The following is a 20,679-nucleotide window of genomic DNA, read 5'->3' on the forward strand; positions in this document are numbered from 1 at the left end:
AAAGTTAATAAGAAAATATTGCATATTATAAAAACTTAAAGCCTTCAAAAAAGGGATGGAACTTAAAAAGCTTCAAATGAGCACAAGAAAACATAGATATAACACATTAAAGTTAATTGAAAGGATTGAAAGCATGTCCTTTGAAAACATAGTAGCAGACATATTTGCATACTCTAGTTCAAAATGTTGGTATGCTTTTAAAACAATTTTAAAGAAGAAGCACTTTCATCTTCTTAACAATTTCAATTCCAGTACAAAAACAGGGTATAGACAGAATAGTTTTTTTTAATCCAAGTAGAAATTATATATGTGAAAGTCTAATACACTGATCTGATCATCATATGGATTCAAATCGAGTAAATCAGATTCAAGTGGAATAAAACCACTTAAAGAGAAGTTGGGCCACCAAACTCTTTTCCAACCATGTAAGGAGAAGTGACAGACTAACAAACACAACTTACCAAATGAGAACTACTAACAAAATCATTATCAGTAAAAATATTAATCCCTCATATTAAGATGATTCTAACAGCTGGGTTACACCAAATAACTCAAGTAACTTTCACAGCAATAATGGACTCAAATGATGAGAGAAAGCAGTAAAAACTTTAAGTTTCATTGTTGATCTATTGGCCATAAAATATTTAACACTAGTATAATTATTCTAGAATACTTTTCAGTTGATGAAAAGACAATTTTCATTTCTCTGGTTTTTAGTATAAAGACATGTAAATACTGTAGAACTGGAACAATATAGAAGAGTTGCCTTTCTATATTCAATTTTTTTACACCAAGGAGCTAATTCAAAAGAGCAATAGTTAGTCTCATAGAATGTGCCCAAAGAACTTAATTCCATAAGAAAGACAATAAAACCCTTTTCCTTTCCCATACTGTGCCTGATTTCACTATAAAATTGATGAAGCTTTTTTATAAATCACAAAGAACAAGATAAAACAAAAGATGGAGAAAGTACCCAAAATTTTAACAAATAACAAACCATCAGAATAAAAACCACTTCAATAGAGCACAGCTTAGAAAATGAAAAGAAGCTGGACATGGGTGGCTCATGCCTGTTAATTCTAGCTACTCAAGAGTCTGAGATCTGAGGACTGCAGTTCAAAGCCAGCCTGGGTAGGTCCCTGAGACTCTTATCTTCAATTAACCATCAGAAAACCAGAAGTGATGCTTGGGTTTAAAGTGATAGAGCACTAGCCTTGAGCAAAAGAGCTCAAAGATAGCACCCAGGCCCTGAATTGAAGCCCCACAACCCACCAAAGAAAAAAGAAGAAAAAAGAAAGAAGGAAGAAGGAAGAGGAAGGGAGAGAGGAAGGGAAGGAAGGAAGGAAATGAGCTACAAGCAAGAAACAAAAATCTTATCAAATAAAATGACAAATCACGTGGAAGGAGAGAGAAAAATATTGAGACATATCACTGAAGTTATACAAATGGAAAGTAAATACTTAATAAGAGGCTCAATTTCATTAGCCATCAGGAAATGGAAAGATCACACCCACAACCCAGTAGAGTAGATCGGGGTGGCACAGGTTCCATGGATACCACTGCTGAGGAAACCTTGAATGCTCAGGATGCTCCAGCCAGTACTGCCTGCATATGTTCACGTCACCTTCCAACAAGTCTAAAGTTTCCACTTCATCACTTAAATTGGCTTTGCTCTTGCTTTTTGGGTAACATTAGCTTTTGGGGAGGCTTTTATTAAGGGCAGAGAAAGCAAATCGCACAACTTTGAAAACAATTGATGGCAGAGTCGAGGACTGCTTGTTCTGTGGGTGCAATGCACTCACAGAAAATTCATTTTTTTTGTTTGTTTTTTACCACATTTGGTCAAACCACATGTAATAAATCTATAAATAAGGTGGACTTTCTGTATCTCTAAACACAAGGCAGATGGCTAAAAATTAGAAACACTGACAATATTCAGTTCTGGCTACAATGTATTAGCAAAAAGAAGTCTCAGATCTTGCTGGAGATGGACAAGCAAGCAGACCCATTTTAAGAAACTGTGAAACTATTTTCCAAAGCAGGTATTCCCAAAAAAACCAGCGATTGACTGAAGTCCTAGATATTTACACGGCAACACGAAAAACTAACAATACAAAGTGTATAAGTGTTCATACGATCCTTATAACTAGCCCCAAACTGGAGTCTGTCAGCTGGTGAATGAATGAATCTCAAAAACCACTGTATTAAGTATAAGCAAGACGGAAAAGGTGAGCCTTGTGGGAAGCGCTGGGCTGCCCCCTTGCCCGTTTCTGAGAGACCGCTCCCTTGTCCTGCGCCCTCCCCAAGGTGGTGCCATGGCCGTGAAGTGATGGAGAGAGGCCTCACTACGACAGCCTCAAAACTGTGAGCTGAGTAAGTCTCTGAGAGTCACATCTATACATACCATCTATATTTGGTAAAACACATTCAAGTTACCATCAGAAGCGAGAGTCATATTTTATGCAAGGTATACCAAAGAAAAATCCTTAAGCAGAAGTGAACTTATTTATTAATTGGGTAATAACAGGTTATTTTAGCAATCACAAAATAACTTCCCTAAAGAGAAGCTTTCTAAGACTGGCTCTACACCTGCAATCCCAGTAATCGGAAGACTGAGGCAAGCGGATGGAGAGTTTGAGGACACACAGCCAGAGACTATCTCAAAACAAAACAGAACCCACAAAAATAACCAAGTATGGAAAAAATGCAAAATCTATTTGAAGTAACATGTAATAAACCCCAGAAGAGGCTAGAATGAGAGGACATTTAACCTTTACAAGACCTGTGACACTGGCTAGGATCTACCTTTCAGTAATTTTTGCTGAGCACAGTTCCACTGTGCACTAATGTACCGGGGCCATGCCTCAGACAGTGCCAGCCTTGCAGTGGATCACAAGGGCTCATGCCCGTAGGCCTGGTAAGGCAGGGACTGGAAGGGTCAGGGCCAGCCAAGGCATATGGTAGTATACGCCTGTCATTGCGGCATGGACCACAGTACAGGGCCAGGCAAAGAAGTAAGAACCTATCTAAATAATAACTAAAGTAAAAATGGGTCAGAGGTATGGCTCAAGTAGTAGAATGGCTACATAGTGTTTTAAATGCTAGAAACACCAAAAATAGTAACGAAATAAAACTTTCCAGCCTACTGGTATAAGAAGACAAAAAATTCAAGTATACAGCTGGGTATAGTAGTATGTGCCCATAATCCTAATATACTTGGGAAGCCAAGAAAGGAGGATTTCGTGCTCCAGGCTAGTCCTAGTTACAAAGCAACACCCTATCTCAAAAATATGAACAAAACTAAACACTACAGAAACTGAAGGGAATGTAAATGAGAAACCACAGAAGAAGCCCTGAAATTTAAAAGACGTCTCAAATGACTGTTGCAACCCTAAAAGATACATTCACACCCAGACACTTAAGAGAAAGGAACAACCAAACTGCAGAAGGAACTGAGTGAAGATTTCCCATCTGCCAAAGAAACTAGAATTATAGTTCATAATAATAATCCAGCCACAATAAACCTCTTAGGGCAGACTTAACTAAGAATAACAGAATCTAGTATGTGCACTCATCTACAAAGTTCAAGTTCTAGACATGTGAATGAAAACAACTGTAGGAAAATGAAACACAAAACGGAGAGAAAAGAATCAACAGCACAGCTTTTACAGCAGCTAGAGAGAGTGTGCACACATGGAAGGAACAACCAGAGCAGAAGTACAGAAAAGACAGGAAAATTATAAAATAAAGCCTAGTAGAAATTTTACAATTAAGAAGTACAGTAGTACAAATGAAATTTTAAGTGGGTGGGCTTATAATAAACTAGACATGACAAGAAAAAAATAGTCATTCCTCTTAAAAATAAAAGTGCATCTATCCTGACTAACTAAATTACTGACAAATGTAAGGATGAACAGAGCCTCCGTAATCTAAGGGACAAAATGAAACACACCAGCATGCATGCCATACTTACAGAAGAGGGAGAGAATGATAATAAAAGGTCAAACTTTTCAGAAATTTGGTGAAGAAATATTAACTTACACATTCAAGAAGTTCGGCAAACCCCAAGCAGGATGAATACAAAGAAACTACATCTAGCCACATATCTGCTGAAAACCACGATAAAGAGAATATCCTGAAAACAGCTAGAGAAAATCAAATCATACAGACAGGAGTAATGACAAGATTAACGTCTAACTTCTCATCAACATGAACCAACACAACATCCCTTGCTGAAAGAGAAAAAAGCAAGAACTCAAAGACTGAGGCAGGAGAGTGGCTTAAGAGGCTGAGCACCTGTTTAGCAAGTATCAAGTCCTAAGTACAATCTCAGTACCTGGAGGGGAGAAGAAAATCAACTCTACATTCAGGAGAGAAAATTAAAAATGCAGACCTCAAGACGAAACAGAAGAAATAATATTTTCTCTCTTCTCTCCATTATCTATTCATAAAAAAAATCTTCAGGGCTGGAAAGGTGGCTCAGTGGTAGAGCGCTTGCCTTGCATGCATGAGGCCCTGAGTTCGATTCCTCAGCACCACATAAGCAAAAAGAAAAAAGCCGGGGCTGGGAAGGTGGCTCAGTGGTAGAGCGCTTGCCTTGCATGCCTGAGGTCCTGAGTTCGATTCCTCAGCACCACATAAGCAAAAAGAAAAAAGCCGGAAGTGGCACTCAAGTGGTAGAGCGCTAGCCTTGAGCTGAAGAGCTGAAGAGCTGAGGGACAGCGCCCAGGCCCAGAGTTCAGGCCCCACGACCGGACCCAAAAAATAATAATAATAAATTTAAAAAATCTTCAGACTGATATACAAGAAACCAAAGCATAGCAAGAAGCGAGAGCCGGTACGACCAGGGCAGCCCAATAAGAAGTACAAATTCTCATGTTTCCTTTGTGACTCACATATACAGGCAGCAGCATCAGAGACCCAACTCATAAACACCAAAGGAACACAAATACACAAAAGCCATGGAAGGTCTGCTGCCAAAGGAGGAGGACAAAGAGTAAAAACTAGCAAGGAATGGTCAACCTGTATAAGTCAGATACCACAAGCCAAGCCCTACAACCACTGTAATTTTAGAGAATATCTCAACATCTCTTCCCAACGTCCAATCACAAGGCAATGCTATAGCCTTCTCTGTGCAGATATCAGTGGAAGAAAACTTATTCATGCATGTGAGACACACACACACACACACACTCAGCACAATGATACAGAGATGACCATGTCGCCCATCCACAGCCCCCTGGGGGACCAGTATGGCAGAGGAGGCTCATTGCAGCATCAGAGTTTAATCCAATGCCCAGAGAAAACGTTAGCTCCCCTTCACCCGGTGTGAGTACAGGGTCAAGTACAGCCAGAACCCTGTGAGCCATCTGCACAGGGTCAGAGGAGAACTAATTATTACATCAAGGCAGGGTTAGTCACTAGGATTTCTTCCTCTCAAAGAGCCAACACAAGCCTATTTTGTGACTAGAATTTCTACAGATACCTGGGATTAACAAAGAAGGGCCCACGTGTTACAGTGCAGCCTCAGATATGCCCTACTCAAAAGGAAGGAAGAAGGAAAATAGCTTCAAATACATTCAAATCACAGAAGATTCAACATTAAAGAAAGCTTGTTAGCCAGGCGTGGGTGGCTCACGCCTGTAATCCTAGCTACTCAGGAGGCTGAGATCTGAGGATCACAGTTAAAAGCCAGCCTGGGCAGAAAAGTCCGTGAGACTCTTATCTCCAATAAACTCCTAGAACACTAGAAGTGGCGCTGTGGCTCAAGCGGTAGAGCACTCGCCTTGAGCTGAAGAGTGCAGGGACAACGCCTGAGCCCAGAGTTCAAGCCCCACAACTGACAGAAAAGAAAGAAAGAAAGAAAGAAAGAAAGAAAGAAAGAAAGAAAGAAAGAAAGAAAGAAAGAAAGAAAGAAAGAAAGAAAGCTTGTTATAATATCCTAACTCAGAAAACTTTCAAAAAGAATGAGAAACCAACAGATGCTAACCCTGAAAATTTATAAATGTCAGAATTATCTGCCAAAAATGTCAAACTACACTTTGTAAAGTTGCATCAACTAGCACTTTGGAACATGCTTTTGAAGCAAATGAAAAATACAATGTTTCAGAAAAGCACATAAGACACTGGAAAGTATAAAGTTTACAACTGAAAAATATATTAACAAATACAAAATGCCCACTGTAAGAGTAAGACTAATAGAATAGAGGGATTGCTAAGAAATTGAAAAGATATTTTAAATTCCAGAAACTAAGAAATGTATGGGATTATAAGAAATTTGATATCCTATCTTCTTGCTGTAGTTTAGAAAGCTGATAGTATTTGAAGAAACAATGGTTGAAAATTATCCAAATTTAGAAAAACACATGACACACAGATGAAAAGAAATAAAATCCAAAGTCAATACAATCAAAAATTCCTATGCAAGCCGGGTGCCAGTGGCTCATGCCTAGCTACTCAGGAGGCTGAGATCTGAGGATCACGGTTCAAAGCCAGCCTAGGTAGGAAAGTTCCTGAGACTCTTATCTCCAATTAACTGCCGAAATCCAGAAGTGGCACTGTGGCTCAAAGTGGTAGAGCACTAGCCTTGAGCTTTTAGAAAGCTCAGGGACAGTGCCCAGGCCCAGAGTTCAAGACCCATGATGGACAAAACAACAACAAAAACAAAACAAAACAAAACAAACCTATGTAGCTGAGAACCAGTGGCTCGTATCTGTAACCCTAGCTAAGGTGGCTGAGATCTCACGTTTGAAGACAGCTTAGGCAAGTAACTGTCTGTGAAACTCTTTATCTCCCAAAAGCTGGAACTGGAGTTGTGACTCAAGCCATAGAGCATTCAGTTCAAGCCCCAGGACTAGCACTGGCTGGAACACACACACACACACACACACACACACACACACACACACACACACACACACACACACACACACACACACACACACACACACACACACACACACACACACACACACACACACACACACACACACACACACACACACACACACACACGGTACCTATGCAGAGCTGAAGGAGTGACTGAAGCGACAAAGAGAGCTTGCCTACCAAGTTCAAGGCCTTGAGTTCAAACCCCAGTACTGCCAAAATAAACAAATAATTAATTAGCTGAATAAATATCTATGCTCAGTGGTATCATGCACTTCTCCCAACTGGCACATTTTAACATACAACTCTAAATACAGTGAAAATACTCTTTGGAAATACAAGGGACATTGGTGTCTCACGCCTACAATCCTAGCCACTCAGGAGACTGAGATCTGAGAATCACAATTCAAAGCCAGCCTGGGCAGAAAAGACCGTGAGACATCGCCAATAAACTACCAAAAAAACCAGAAGTGGCACTGTGGGCTCAAGTGGTAGAGCGTTATCCTTGAGCAAAAGCTCTCAAGACCAGGGCCCAGGCCCTGAGTCCAAGGATCAGGAGGAAAAAAAAGCGGGGGGAGAAGGAAAAAAAAGGGGTGGGGGAAAGAATCAATAAATTACCAATCAAAAGAAAAGTAAAAATTTGTCATGAGGCAAACTATATTAAAAGAATGATTCTAGTTTATTGACCAGGAATAAATATCATAAAAAGGGGCATCATAACATCAACAAAGAAAGAAGACAGAAATGAGTAAAATTATGAGAGGTAAAAAAGATTTGCTTTTCTTATGGAAGTTTCCAAATTATGTTTAGTAATGAAAGCAAAATTAGTACACTGCCTAATATCCAGAAAAATTAAGGCAACACTAAATAAAGAAGGACGCAAAGGCACATAAATGAAAGTAGGAATCTATATTTCACAAGAACTGGTATCATCATTATGGTATAATTGTACATGCAAATACTACAGGTAATGCAGCTGTTAAATAAACCTGAGTTGAAGAGTACATTTAAAAAAATACAGTATAAAGGATAGCACTTCCACAATACAGAATAAGGAATACAACTTAGCAAATTCATTCCTCAGCAAAGCACACTTCACATATACACTGTCTGAAATATCTGACACCTGCAGTGTTTCAGATTAAGGATTTTTGGAGTATATACAGTATTTCAGTATTTACAATATTACATTATTCAGATTCAGATTTTGGAGCATTTACATATGTACAGATATTTTGCCAACAGGACCCAAATCTAAATATAAAGGGTTGTTTCATATAAACTATATGCATATAATTTGGTAATTTAGTTGACATTCAAAGTTCAAGTTGAAACATTTCAGATTTCTAGATTGGGGATGTTCTATGCAGGTATGTGTATATTTATTAAATAGAGAAGCAATTGTTCAGGAAAATGAACCATCACCATAAGAGCAGGAAGAGTGTGCTGATTTAGCCACAGACTTTTCCTTACTATCCTTCCCACTAATATTAGCATGGTTCAGTCGGGTGCTGGTGGCTCATACTTGTAAGCCTAGCTACTCAGGAGGCTGTGATCAGGATCATGGTTCAAAAGCCAGCTTAGGCAGGAAGTCCATGGAACTCTTATCTCCCTAAAAGCTCAAGTGGCAGTAGAGTCCTATACTTGGACAGGGCCCAAACCCTGAGGTCAAACCCCAGGAATGCACCAAACCAAACCAAACCAAACCAAATATCACCCTGAGTTTACATGGATTCCTCTAGTTCTATCTGACAACACAAAGTTTGTTTGAGACTCTGTTCGTTACTTACTGTGTTCCTTCACTGTCAAGTGGTCAACAAAAGATAATGTTCTCATCTGGTATCACAATCTTTATCGGGTCATGTTCTTTATAATGCATAATTTCATTATATGCTGAAAACCGGGTAACAAACACATTTAAATGTAATATCAAATTTCTAAAAGCAAATACTCTGACTTGATTTTTTTTTTTTTGAAGGCAAAAAGAGAAGAGCAAGGTGCCTTCTTCTAGATAGACCAATCCAGTGCCAAGCTTGGGATTCTCTTGTCTCCAACTTGCTACAGCACCAACTTTATTGGACCACTCTTTGTATTATTTTTAATTAGCATAGCATACATTTGTTGCTTGGGGTAGGGGAGTTTGTTGTGACATGTCCACACACACATAACCAATGTATTCCAATTAACTTCACTGTCTCTCTTCACTTTTCCTATCCCATTCTCCATCTTAAAACAATTTCAACAACAACAAAGACACATGCAGCACCTCCATGCTCATTGCTGCACTGTCCACAATAGCCAAGATACAGAAACAACCCAGGTGCCCCACCACAGATGAAGGGATCCAAAAATTGTGGTACCTATATACAATGGAATTTTACACAGCCATTAGAAAGGGTAAAATAATGGCATTCACAGGGAAATAGATGAAACCAGAACAAATCATATTGAGTGGATATGTCAAGATCAGAGAGACAAATGGCACATGGTCTCCCTGATATGCAGATGTTAGATTCAAAACACAACGAGATAGTAAACAGGACTCAAGATACCCATACACAATGAAACCAAAAGAAGTCAGTCTTGGAAGACTAACACCAAAATGTAATACCCAAGCACCTCCTCATATGTGCATAAAATAATATACAGATTGAAAAGAATCCCAAAGACAAAGAAACAAAGGACCTCTTCTTAATTTGTCATATCATTTTTTAGATGACTCTATTCTTTACCTCATGCATGGTAGATACACGTGCACATCTGAGGGAATCTGGGAGGAGGGCACAGAACCAGTGGAAAATGGTGAAAAGATAGAGCAGAGGGGTCCATCAGCTGCCCTGGACATCCATGAGAACGAACTAAGCAACTCAAGGGTGGTGACCGGAGGGAGGGAATGAGAGTGAAAGAGGGAACAGCTGATACTAAGCAAAAGGAAAGAAATGCACACATCACCCGACTTGGAAGAAATAGTTTTATTATTAAAGTTCTCAGAGTTCATCAGCTTTATAGATTAAGATAATGATGAATATCATTATGAAGGTTAAAATGTGTTTGTGACTTCAGCTAAGTATAACTAGGCCACAGTACTGTGAAATATATGTAATCACTTAATCTCAACAGATTTCCTTGTCCTATATGCAAACCAACTATGTTGGTCATATTCATTCCCATTTACCCTCTTCATCCTTGCTCCTTCTCTGGCTTCCTAACCCATCGGAGCCTGCTTTACTTTCTCATCATTCTTCATTCAGTGCAATCACACCAAGGAGTTTCACCATAGTATCTCATACACGCATTCACTATGTTTTGCTCAAAATAATCTTTGCCACTGCTTTCTCTTTCCTGTCACCCCCAACTCCTCTTGATAAACAGCTATCATTGAGGTTCATGCCATCTATAGTTGTATTATATATTTCAACATCATTAACCATTCCACCTTACTTTTTTTGTGCTAATCCTGGGGCTTCAGCCAGGCCTGGGTGCTGCCCATGAGCTTTTTTACTCAAGGCTGGGACTCTATCACTGGAGCCATAGCTCTACTTCCTGCCTTTGGCTGGTTAATTGGAGATTAAAAGTTTCATGGACTTTTCCGCCAGGGTTAGCTTCAAAACACAAGCCTCAGATCTCCTGAGTACCTAGGATTACAGACAGGAGCCACTGATAAGTCTAGCTTCTTCATATGAGCGAAAACAATAGTTGGCTCTTTGAGCTTGGCTTCTCTCATTCAACATGATGTTTTCCTACCTCTACCTATTTTCCTGTAGATGAAATAATTCATTTTTTTGTGGATGTGTGATATCCCATGGTATACATGACTACATCTTCTTTATCTATTCATCTGTTGTCAGACTTGATTACACCACTTGGGTATGGTGAACAGTGCTATAATTAACACAGGTATGCAAGAGTCTTTCCAGTATACTGATTAACACTTTTTCAGATACATGCCCGATACTGGGGTGGTGGGTAGTAGTAAGGAAGGTGTGTTTGTTGTTGGAAGCTCCATACTGACTTCCACAGTAGTTGTATGAAATTTCCTTTTTCCCTGGCATCCTCACCAGCATTTGTTATTGTTTCCTTGATGCTTGACATTCCAATTAGGTTGAGACTGGAGCTGAGTGTAGTTCTGACTTGCATTTCCTTTCTGGCTAAGGATACTGAACAGTTCTTCATCTATCTGCTAGTCATTTGTATTTCTCCTGAGAATTGTCTCATTCTCCTGCCCGTTTACTTATCCTTTTGATGTTCCAATTTTTGAGCTTTTTATATATTATGGATATTAATCTTTTATCTATTGAATAACTGTAAAGAATTTCACTCATAAGTTTTTCTCTTGGTACTGGAAATTGTTTCTTTTCTTGTGCAGAAACTGCTAAGCTGATGTAGCTCCATTTGTCAATTCTTGTTCTTATTTTAGAGCAAGTGAATCTTATTCAGAAATAACTGCCTATCCTTACTACTTCCAGGGATTTCCCTATATTTTGCTGTAATAATTAAAAGTTTCAGGTCTCATCACTTTGAGTGTTTTGATTCATTTGGATTGAGTTTTGTACAGGAGAGAACTACGTTCCAGTGTCAGTCACCTGCAGGTATCCATGGTGGCCCAGCACCATTTGTTGAAGGGGCTGCGTTTTTTACTTGTCTCTTAAGGTGACAGCTACTTAACTACATGGATAAGGTCATTCTGATACTCTGAGAAAAGCTAATGTAATAGTAATGGGGTAATTACTTGAATCTAAATTCTTCTCTTATCAATACTTTTGAAAACTTTACCTATATTGTTTCTGTGGTTAAAATATCCATGTTAGGGCTGGGAAGGTGGCTCAGTGGTAGAGCACTTGCCTTGCATGCCTGAGGCCCTGGGTTCGATTCCTCAGCACCACATAAGCAAAAAGGAAAAAAAAAAAAAAGCCGGAAGTGGCGCTGTGGCTCGAGTGGTAGAGCGCTAGCCTTGAGCTGAAGAGCTGAGGGACAGTGCCCAGGCCCAAAGTTCAGGCCCCACGACTGGACCCAAAAAAAAAAAAATATCCATGTTAAACTTCCTTTAAGAAGGCTGTCTCATGAGACTTGTCAAAAATGAAAGAAGTACTCATAAACTGATATGCTGAATTGAAACTCCTTTGTACAACTATCTAATGATAATTTAAAAAATAATTAAAAGAAAATTTACAGGTAACTAAGCAATATCACTTCACAGAGTTACCTACCTTTATAGACAGTGGTAATTATTTCATTATTCCGTAATCACATGAAGAAAGACATAAAAGTTCTGAAAAATGGCAGGCCATGCAATATCACTTTGGGATAATGCCAAAAAGACTAACTGATAAAGAAATATTTTAATTTTTAGAATAGCAAGTATATTCAGGGGCTGGGAAGGTGGCTCAGTGGTAGAGTGCTTGCCTTGCATGCATGAGGCCCTGGGTTCAATTCCTCAGCACCACATAAACAGAAAAAGCCAGAAGTGGCACTGTGGCTCCAGTGGTAGAGTGCTAGCCTTGAGCTGAAGAGCTGAGTGACAGCGCCACATAAACAGAAAAAGCCAAAGTGGCTCTGTGGCTCAAGTGGTACCAAAGTGGCTCTGTGGCTCAAGTGGTAGAATGGATAGCCTTGGGCTGAAGAGCTCAGGAACAGCACTCAGGCCTAGAGTTCAAGCCCCACAAAAAAAAAAAAAAAAAAGGATGTTTCTTTAAAAGTAACCACATAGCCTAGCTTGGTGGGTTTTGCCTCCTGCTATTCGGAATAACAGGAGGCAGAAACTGGGAGAACTGTAGTTTGAGACCAGAACATAGAAAAAAGTTATCAAGATCCATCTTCACAATTATGTTAGGCATGGTGATTCATGCTTGTAATTTCAGCTACTTGGAAAGACTGAAATCCAAAACCCTATAAAGAACCTATCTGACACAAGACCCTATCCAAAAATAACCCCAGCACTAGCCAACAACAAAACAGTAATCACATGGATGTAAATACAGGTAATTCCGTATCAAAAAATGTGTATTTCTAGGCAAAACATTAAAGATTTAAATTGAGTAGCTGAACATACTATGATGTTGTAGTTTGTACAAATTATTCTATAAATTACAAGTTTCATATTTTGAGGAACTCAATACTATGGTAATCTTTTTTTGAAGGGGTGGTCATGGGGCCTGAACTCTGGGCCTGGGCACTGTCCTTGAGCTCTTCAGCTCAAGGCTAGTGCTCTACCACTTGAGCCACAGTGCCATTTCCAGTTTTTTCTGTGTATGTGGTGCTGAGGAATCGAACCCAGGGCCTCATGCATGCAAGGCAAGCACTCTACCACTGAGCCACCTTCCGAGTTCCTATTGTAATCATTTAGTGCATAATTTGTCCAAGGGACTATATATGTTGGATGCAGTCAGTGTTAGGAAAGTATAGGTTAAATATGTCTTCTACTCACTTCTGTGCTCCCTGAGACAACAGCTTTGTCCACATTCACTAATGATGGTTCTTCCATTTGGCACACTCCTAGTGACCACTCCACACAACGGTGATGAGCCCAACAAGTGCCTGAAACAGGAAAAGAGCAAACACACAAGGTCAAAATGGTAGCACAACCCAAGGAGACATCAAACTTCAAAATCAAGTCTGTAAATGCACAATGCATTCTGTATCTGTGGTAGGATTAAATGAGCCTTTCTTGAGCTACAGTTCAGACTGACCTGGCATCCTCAATGCCAATCTGGAAACTAGGCAGGGGTGCAGAATCTCAGGACAGAACCGAGACCCGCTTAATCTAAATGCCTGTGGTGGGGCCTAGTAACCTACACTTGACAGGCCTTGATTCTAATGTATATGAAAGTTTGAGAAATAATGCTAATGATTATTTCTTTAACAAAATTAATGTTTAGTCACTCTTATTCAAATATTACTGCTTTAATATCTTTATGTAAATGAAAAAACATTACTTAATACTTCACTGATGACAACGGGATATATGGAGAATTAATGGCGCATACATTTTGCATTCTGAGCAAAAGCACACGTAAGTTATCATTAACAGCTCAGTCTTTAAATTTTCCAACACAGAGCACTTGAACCACTATCAATCACTCTGAAGTTCAACTGTAACATGACACTGACTTAAATTCCCTACAACACCAAATCCTAAGTGTTAAAATAAAAATAAAGACCAAACTAGGCCCAATGGCTCATGCCTGTAATCTTAGCTACTCAGGATGCTGAAATCTGAAGATTGTGGTTTGAAACCAACCCAGGAAGGAAAGGCAGTGAGACTCTTATTTCCAATTAGCCACAAAAAAAGTGTAGCTGTGGCTCAAGTGGTGGAGTGCCAGCCTTGAGCAAAAAGTGGCTCAAGTGGTGGAGTGCCAGCCTTGAGCAAAAAGTGGCTCAAGTGGTGGAGTGCCAGCCTTGAGCAAAAAAATTACGAGACAACACCCAAACCCTGAGCTGAAGCCTAGGATAGGCAGGCAGGTGTGTGCGCACGCACGCGCGTGCACACGCACACACACACACACACAGGGTGAGGGACTGCTCATAGAGCAAAGTCCTGCTGTCCTTCTTTCCCACAGGAAACATACTATCCCTTTAAAATTTTCTCTTTCCTCAACCATCAAGCATCCATGGCAATATTACCTACATCAGAGTAAATATAAGTATTTACAAAGATCCAGTCTGGTATTAATACTGGGCAGGTCTTAAATAAACTAGATAAACATGACTCAAACTCAGTGCCTGGTACTTTCATGCACTGGCTAGCCCTCTACCAACTGAGCCATGCTTCCAACCCCACAGACAAATGTCTTTCTTTTTTTTTTTTTCTTTTGGTCGGTCATGGGGTCATGGGACTTGAACTCAGGCCTGGGCACTGTCCCTCAGCTCTTCAGCTCAAGGCAGGCGCTCTACCACTTGAGCCATAGTGCCACTTCTGGCTTTTTCTGTTTATGTAGTGCTGAGGAATCGAACCCAGGGCCTCATGCATGTGAGACAAGCACTCTACCACTGAGCCACCTTCCCAGCCCCAGACTTTCTTTAACCTAGTCTGGTATACGTAATAGTGATCACTTTTATGGTATGATCCTAGTTACTTCTGAATGCAAAATATTTACTATTGAATGACTTGATGATGTGTGAAATTTAAATGTTTCCCAAATCAAGAGACAACTATTACTGAAGAGAGCCCCCTACCTGTAGGATCAAATAAGGCTTGGACATCAATGGCATCTGGAAGGCCAACCAGACTGAGCTCATCCCATAATTTACCAGCCTGGTCATCTGAAGCTGTCTGGGTACTCACACTGACATAAGACACTACATTCTGCTGAGGAGATCGTTCTCTGCAAACAAAGTGAAATAAGATAACAACTGTGAGACGGAAACAAGTAGAAAACATTTCATTTTAAAACAATTTAAGTACAATATACTGCCAAATCAATTTAATAGGTACACTGTCAAAACTTTTAGTCTGCATCTGTTATTATGATTCATAGTATAACATTAATTGGGTGTCATTATTTCATGTAAGCAATAACTAAGTGTCCCTAAATTTTTTTTCCCTTGTCTTAAAGTTTACCTTAAAAACTGACTCATTCTATAAAGGAACCATGTTTTAACACAAAAAATGAGTACTTCCTTTGACCTTAAATGTTTCTAAAACAGAATTGATCAGACAATTTTAAAGTACTTTATCCTAAAAGAGAACTGGAATAAGAGAAGTGGCAGTTAATTTACGTAAAGAAGGGTTACTGCCCAGTGAAAATGAAAACCAACTACCCACTATGGAAAGAAGGCACAGAACAGGTGAGCTGTAACTTTCTTATCGTCTCTTTGCTGGCCAGAGGCATGACACTGTAAGCTGTGTTCATCAGACTGTACCCCACAGATCAGAAACAGAAGTAAAACTACAACAGCTACCACTGGTACCGGGAGTCATAATCATCCCATTATTTTAGTACCTAACAGCATATAATGTTGAGTAAAGTATCTAGCATGTGGGAGATTCTAGTTTTGTAAGCTCTAACACTTTCTGTGTTATTTAAGGTCATTTGGTTAAAAACAAAGATGACTATTATACAACATTAACTATGGGAAACCAGATGACTACCTCTAAAACTTAAAGCTTTTCCTAACACGTAATATTTAACTGATGATAACTCTGGATTAAATCACTACTGAGTATATATCATAACTCACTGCACTTTGTATGCTGGATATTTATCATGATTCCTAATAACAGAAAATCAGCACAATGACCAGGGTACTAAAACTTTTTTATACCTGGAACCACTGAAAGAAAAAAAGTATTAACATATTTCAATAAGTACATTTAATGTATCAAATCATATTGAAAATAACCAGTTTTTGTTCAGCATCAGAAATGCACAGAAAGGTTAGACATGCTATGCTACCTTTAAATTCTGGTTTCTGTAAATGGTCACAGGAAAATGAGAACAATTTTTTCCTATAAATACAATCTCCGGTCTACAAATATACTGTTCATTGCTAATCACTATTATTTTATTGGGAGAAATAAAGACAGATAGTTCAGCCGGGTGCCAGTAGCTCATGCCTGTAATCCTAGCTATTCGGGAGGTTGAGAACTGAAGACTGAGGTTCAAATCCAGCCTGGACAGGAAAGTCTGTGAGACTCTTATCTCCAATTAAATCACAGAAAAAGCTGGAAGTGGTGTTAGGGCTCAAGTGGTAGAGTGCTAGTCTTGAGCCTGGGACAGCACCCAAGCCCAGATTAAGTCTCAGGACTGGCACAAAAAAAAAAAAAAAAAAAAAAAGACTAACAGTTCATCAATAATTACTAATTATTACATAGCATACTTTGTGCACTAGTAATGTGATGGGAGAGAGAGGTGCAAGCACCATGGAGTAACTAACTCATCTATTAGCAGCCAGGTCCAAAACAAAACCATAGTCAAAGTCAACCTTCAGGTTTTGAGATTGGTTTATATGTATATACCACATCAGATGCCATTAAATGATATTTAAAGTTATAATGCAAAATAAAAAAGAATCCTTTTGGGCTGGGAAGTTGGCTCAGTGGTAGAGCGCTTGCCTTGCATGCCTGAGGCCCTGGGTTCGATTCCTCAGCACCACATAAGCAAAAAGAAAAAAGCCAGAAGTGGCACTGTGGCTCAAGTGGTAGAGCGCTAGCCTTGAGCTGAAGAGCTGAGGGACAGCGCCCAGGCCCAGAGTTCAGGCCCCACGACCAGACCCAAAAAAAAAAAAAAAAGAATCCTTTTACTTTAAAGCTATTATAAAATAAAAATTTTAAAAACTTCCTTTGTCATGTTATCTTTAAAAATTAATTGTTGTTTATACTTCATTACTACCATTTATTTTGTCATTATTTAACCCTTTACCCTTCAACAGCTGCCCAATTTCTTAACTCTCCTTCATTAATGGACTTTTTGCTATCACTTAATAAACATATAAGCACTTATTACATAACTTCCATTAAGCCAGTTATTTTTATACAGTCATTTGAGTCCATGAAACTTTTCACTAAAAAACTAGCTTCACTTATAAAATAACTAAGTAAATGAAGCCAATTTTTAGTTCCCAGGCCAAGATTTTATCTAACTGCCATTATTTCAGATAGACTATGAAGATATATTACTTAATCAGACCATTAAATGTCCTGATTAGTAATAAACACTGTAGGTTTGCTGCACTCTTTGATAAATTTAAGGCAGCTCCTACATAAAACCTAGCTATGACCTTCAAAACTTTCCAAATACAATCTTCCCAGCTTCCTTAACTGTTCCACCTTAAATTCTTTAAAAAGACTCTTGTTATTGTTTCACTTCCTACTACTCATTAGGCATTGGCAGATGTTCAAAACAATGAGCCAATCAAGTTAGTACAGCACAACAATGCTTAGTACTTCAATTTGGATATAAACCAAGTACCACTTGGATGATTACATCACCACCCCTGAGGAACAGAGCTGGTTAAGACTTCCAAGCTAAATTAATGTTTACACTTTTTCACCAATATAGAAAGTTCTTTCACCCTAACCAGCAGAGCTGTGTTCATATATTAGTATGACCTTTAAATACAATTGTACAAAAAATTTGAAAAGCACATTAGACAAGAATTCTATGTAACTACAATATGTGCATGAATAAAGACATGTGTATGTAGTAATGCAAGTATTTTATCTTTTAAAAGTTAGTTATATAGGGAAAGGGAGCTATATTATGATTAAGATTTTATAGGACAGCTCAATAGTCTCTGAAACATCAAGTAGATAAAGACATTAATAAAATGAGAATATAAGTATAAAAATGAATGTCACAAAAGACACAGGAAAAACAAGTCTGGCTTTGCTATTACATTACACTCATACAAACAACTAAAACTGTTTACAAGAAGGAAAAGGATTAATGTGATCAGAAATAATAGAATGAATAAATTCTCCACTTGAATGTTAAGGCATGAAATTAAAACACAGAACTTAAGTGTTCAAGGGATGTTTACTCACTGTTACCAAACCACTCCCCTCCCTATGTTCTTCATATCCTAATAAATAATTCTGTTTTTACAAATCCTTAAAAAAAAAAGGAAAAGGAACTATTTCATAAGTTTTTACCTTCTTTCCGGTTACGAATTCCTTCTCAGTTTGTGTTATAGTCTTTACATTTTTCTCCAAAAAAGTTACATATTTTTAATTTTTTTCTTATCAAACTGATGCACTAATACACAATTAAGACAACAAACAATTTTTTTTTGGCCGTTATGGGGTTTGAACTCTGGGCCTGGACACTGTCCCTAGGCTCTTCAGCTCAAGGTAAGCGCTCAAGCACTTGAGCCACACCACCATTTCCAGTTTTCTGATGGTTAATTGGAGATAAGAGTCTCACAGATTCCTGCCCTGGCTGGCTTTGAGCCACGATCCTCAGATCTCAGCCTCCTGAGTAGCTAGGATTACAGGCGTGAACCATTGGCGCCTGGTGACAATATACTTTTTTAAAGTAAGAAAATTTTTGAGAAAAGGATTATTGGGTTAATAATGATTCACAAAGTATTGGCTAAATGGGAAATGCATGAAAAAATGTTGGACAGTTAACAACTCCACATGTAAATTTATAAACACTACAATGGAAATAAAGTAGCTAAGTGTCTTATTCTATCTCAATAATTTAAGTTCAAAACTACTTACTTTTTCTGTCCTCTTTGCTTTCGTGGAGCAGAATTTTGTGTTTTCTCACAAGTCCCACTGCTGTTGTCATCAATGTCCTTGGTAGGAGGGTGGTTTTTCCAAGGTAAAACAAGTCCTGGCGTGACTCTAAATTGTTTTAAGTCCCCTTGTCCTAAGGAACTTTTCTCCCCACAGTAACAAAAAGCGCAGAGCTGTTCACTAGAAAACATGAAAAAAGAAGAAAGGCAAAGGAAGAAAAATCTCTTCATTCATCAACTTTCAGTAACCAACTCTAGATCTTCTGCTTAAAAATTATGTTCACTTTTATAATCTATTCTGTGATTATATCATAAGAAAAGCAAACTTGAATTAACAACTATACAGATGCAATTCTCCTTTTCAAGCATATTACATAACATTCCAGAAGGAGACAAAAACTGGGTAAAATATTGGTATTATTTATTGAGATGGGGAAGACAGGGAAGGAAGCAAGTGTGAAGCAGTGGTAGAAGCAGAATCTAGTTTAGGGTATGACTTCCACAAAGACATGTCAAGCTGACAGACACAGGAGTCTGGAGTCTAGGGAAAAACCAACACTGTACATGCATTTGCATGTGTGGCTCATATGGTCACATGTAAGACATACAGCTGTCAGGCTGGACACACCTTCCCCCAGGGGAGGGGAGCACCAAAAACTAGAAAAGGTAAAGAAAAGTTATTCAAGACTCTAACATTATAAAGAAATGTCTTCACAGAATCCAGCAAAAGACAGAAAGATGTACCAAAAGTGAGACAAAACAAAACAAAAAAGAAAAGAAAAACTTCAAGAAAATTCAAGTACCAAAAAAAATCAATAATTTAAGTTTTGTATATTGCCTTAAAATAGGGCCTAAAAAATAACAAAACTTCAAAGCTGAAGCTGAACACTGATAGGTTACAATGTCCTGTATTTTTTTTTTTAAGAATGGGAACAGGACACCAAGGGGTCACACCTGTAATCCTGAGATCTAAGGATCGCAGTTTGAAGCTGGCCTGGGCAGGCAGGAAGTTCTGTAAGACTCATCTCAAAAGCTGTGAAATAAGCTGTGGCTCAAGTGATAGAGCGCTATCCTCGAGCAAAGAAAAGCTCAGGGACAACATGCAATCCCTGAGTTCAAGTCCCAGGACCAAAAGAAAAAACAAAGAAGGAGGAGGAAGAAGAGGAAGAGGAAAATAAGTAAAAGGAAGAAGGAGGAGGAGGAAGAAGATGATAGAAAGAAAACATGATCAAAATATGTAAGATGAAAGTATGAAAATGTCACAACAAAACCCACTATTCTACAAATCAATATTAAGAAAAATGACTGGGGAGAAAAATAAGGAAAAAGAGTATAAATTTAAGCACCTAGGGAAGTATCAAAATGTCATTCTAAGGGAAGTGCTCAGTCATTTCTTGGGCCAGGAACAGCATAATGCTGACATCCTGTACTCATCAGCATTGACCAGAGTGACATCCCAGCCTACTGTACAATCACCAAGGTCCAGAGTCATCTTGTACTCCAATGACATACACAAGTGTAAGCCTCAGATTTAAAATGACTACACAATAAAACTCTATCCGCACTGAAATCCTAAACCCATCTCCCAGAACTTTCTATGCATTCAAATTACTG

At 38.7% G+C, this 20,679-nt stretch overlaps 1 protein-coding gene across 1 annotated transcript in view; it reads right to left on the minus strand.

Annotated features, from left to right (window-relative positions):
* Positions 1–20,679, minus strand: part of Kmt2c (lysine methyltransferase 2C) — a 239,075-nt gene that overhangs the window by 140,546 nt on the left and 77,850 nt on the right. Inside the window, exons 4-6 of the mRNA XM_042677114.1 lie at positions 19,049–19,246; positions 15,061–15,209; positions 13,313–13,422 (exon numbers count right to left, since the gene is read on the minus strand). Of these exons, the coding sequence (XP_042533048.1) occupies positions 13,313–13,422; positions 15,061–15,209; positions 19,049–19,246 (457 nt within the window). The remainder of the gene's footprint in view (positions 1–13,312; positions 13,423–15,060; positions 15,210–19,048; positions 19,247–20,679) is intronic.

The sequence above is a fragment of the Dipodomys spectabilis genome, unplaced genomic scaffold, assembly GCF_019054845.1.
Source record: "Dipodomys spectabilis isolate Male_0828 unplaced genomic scaffold, ASM1905484v1 ptg000034l, whole genome shotgun sequence".
Taxonomy (NCBI): Eukaryota; Metazoa; Chordata; class Mammalia; order Rodentia; family Heteromyidae; genus Dipodomys; species Dipodomys spectabilis.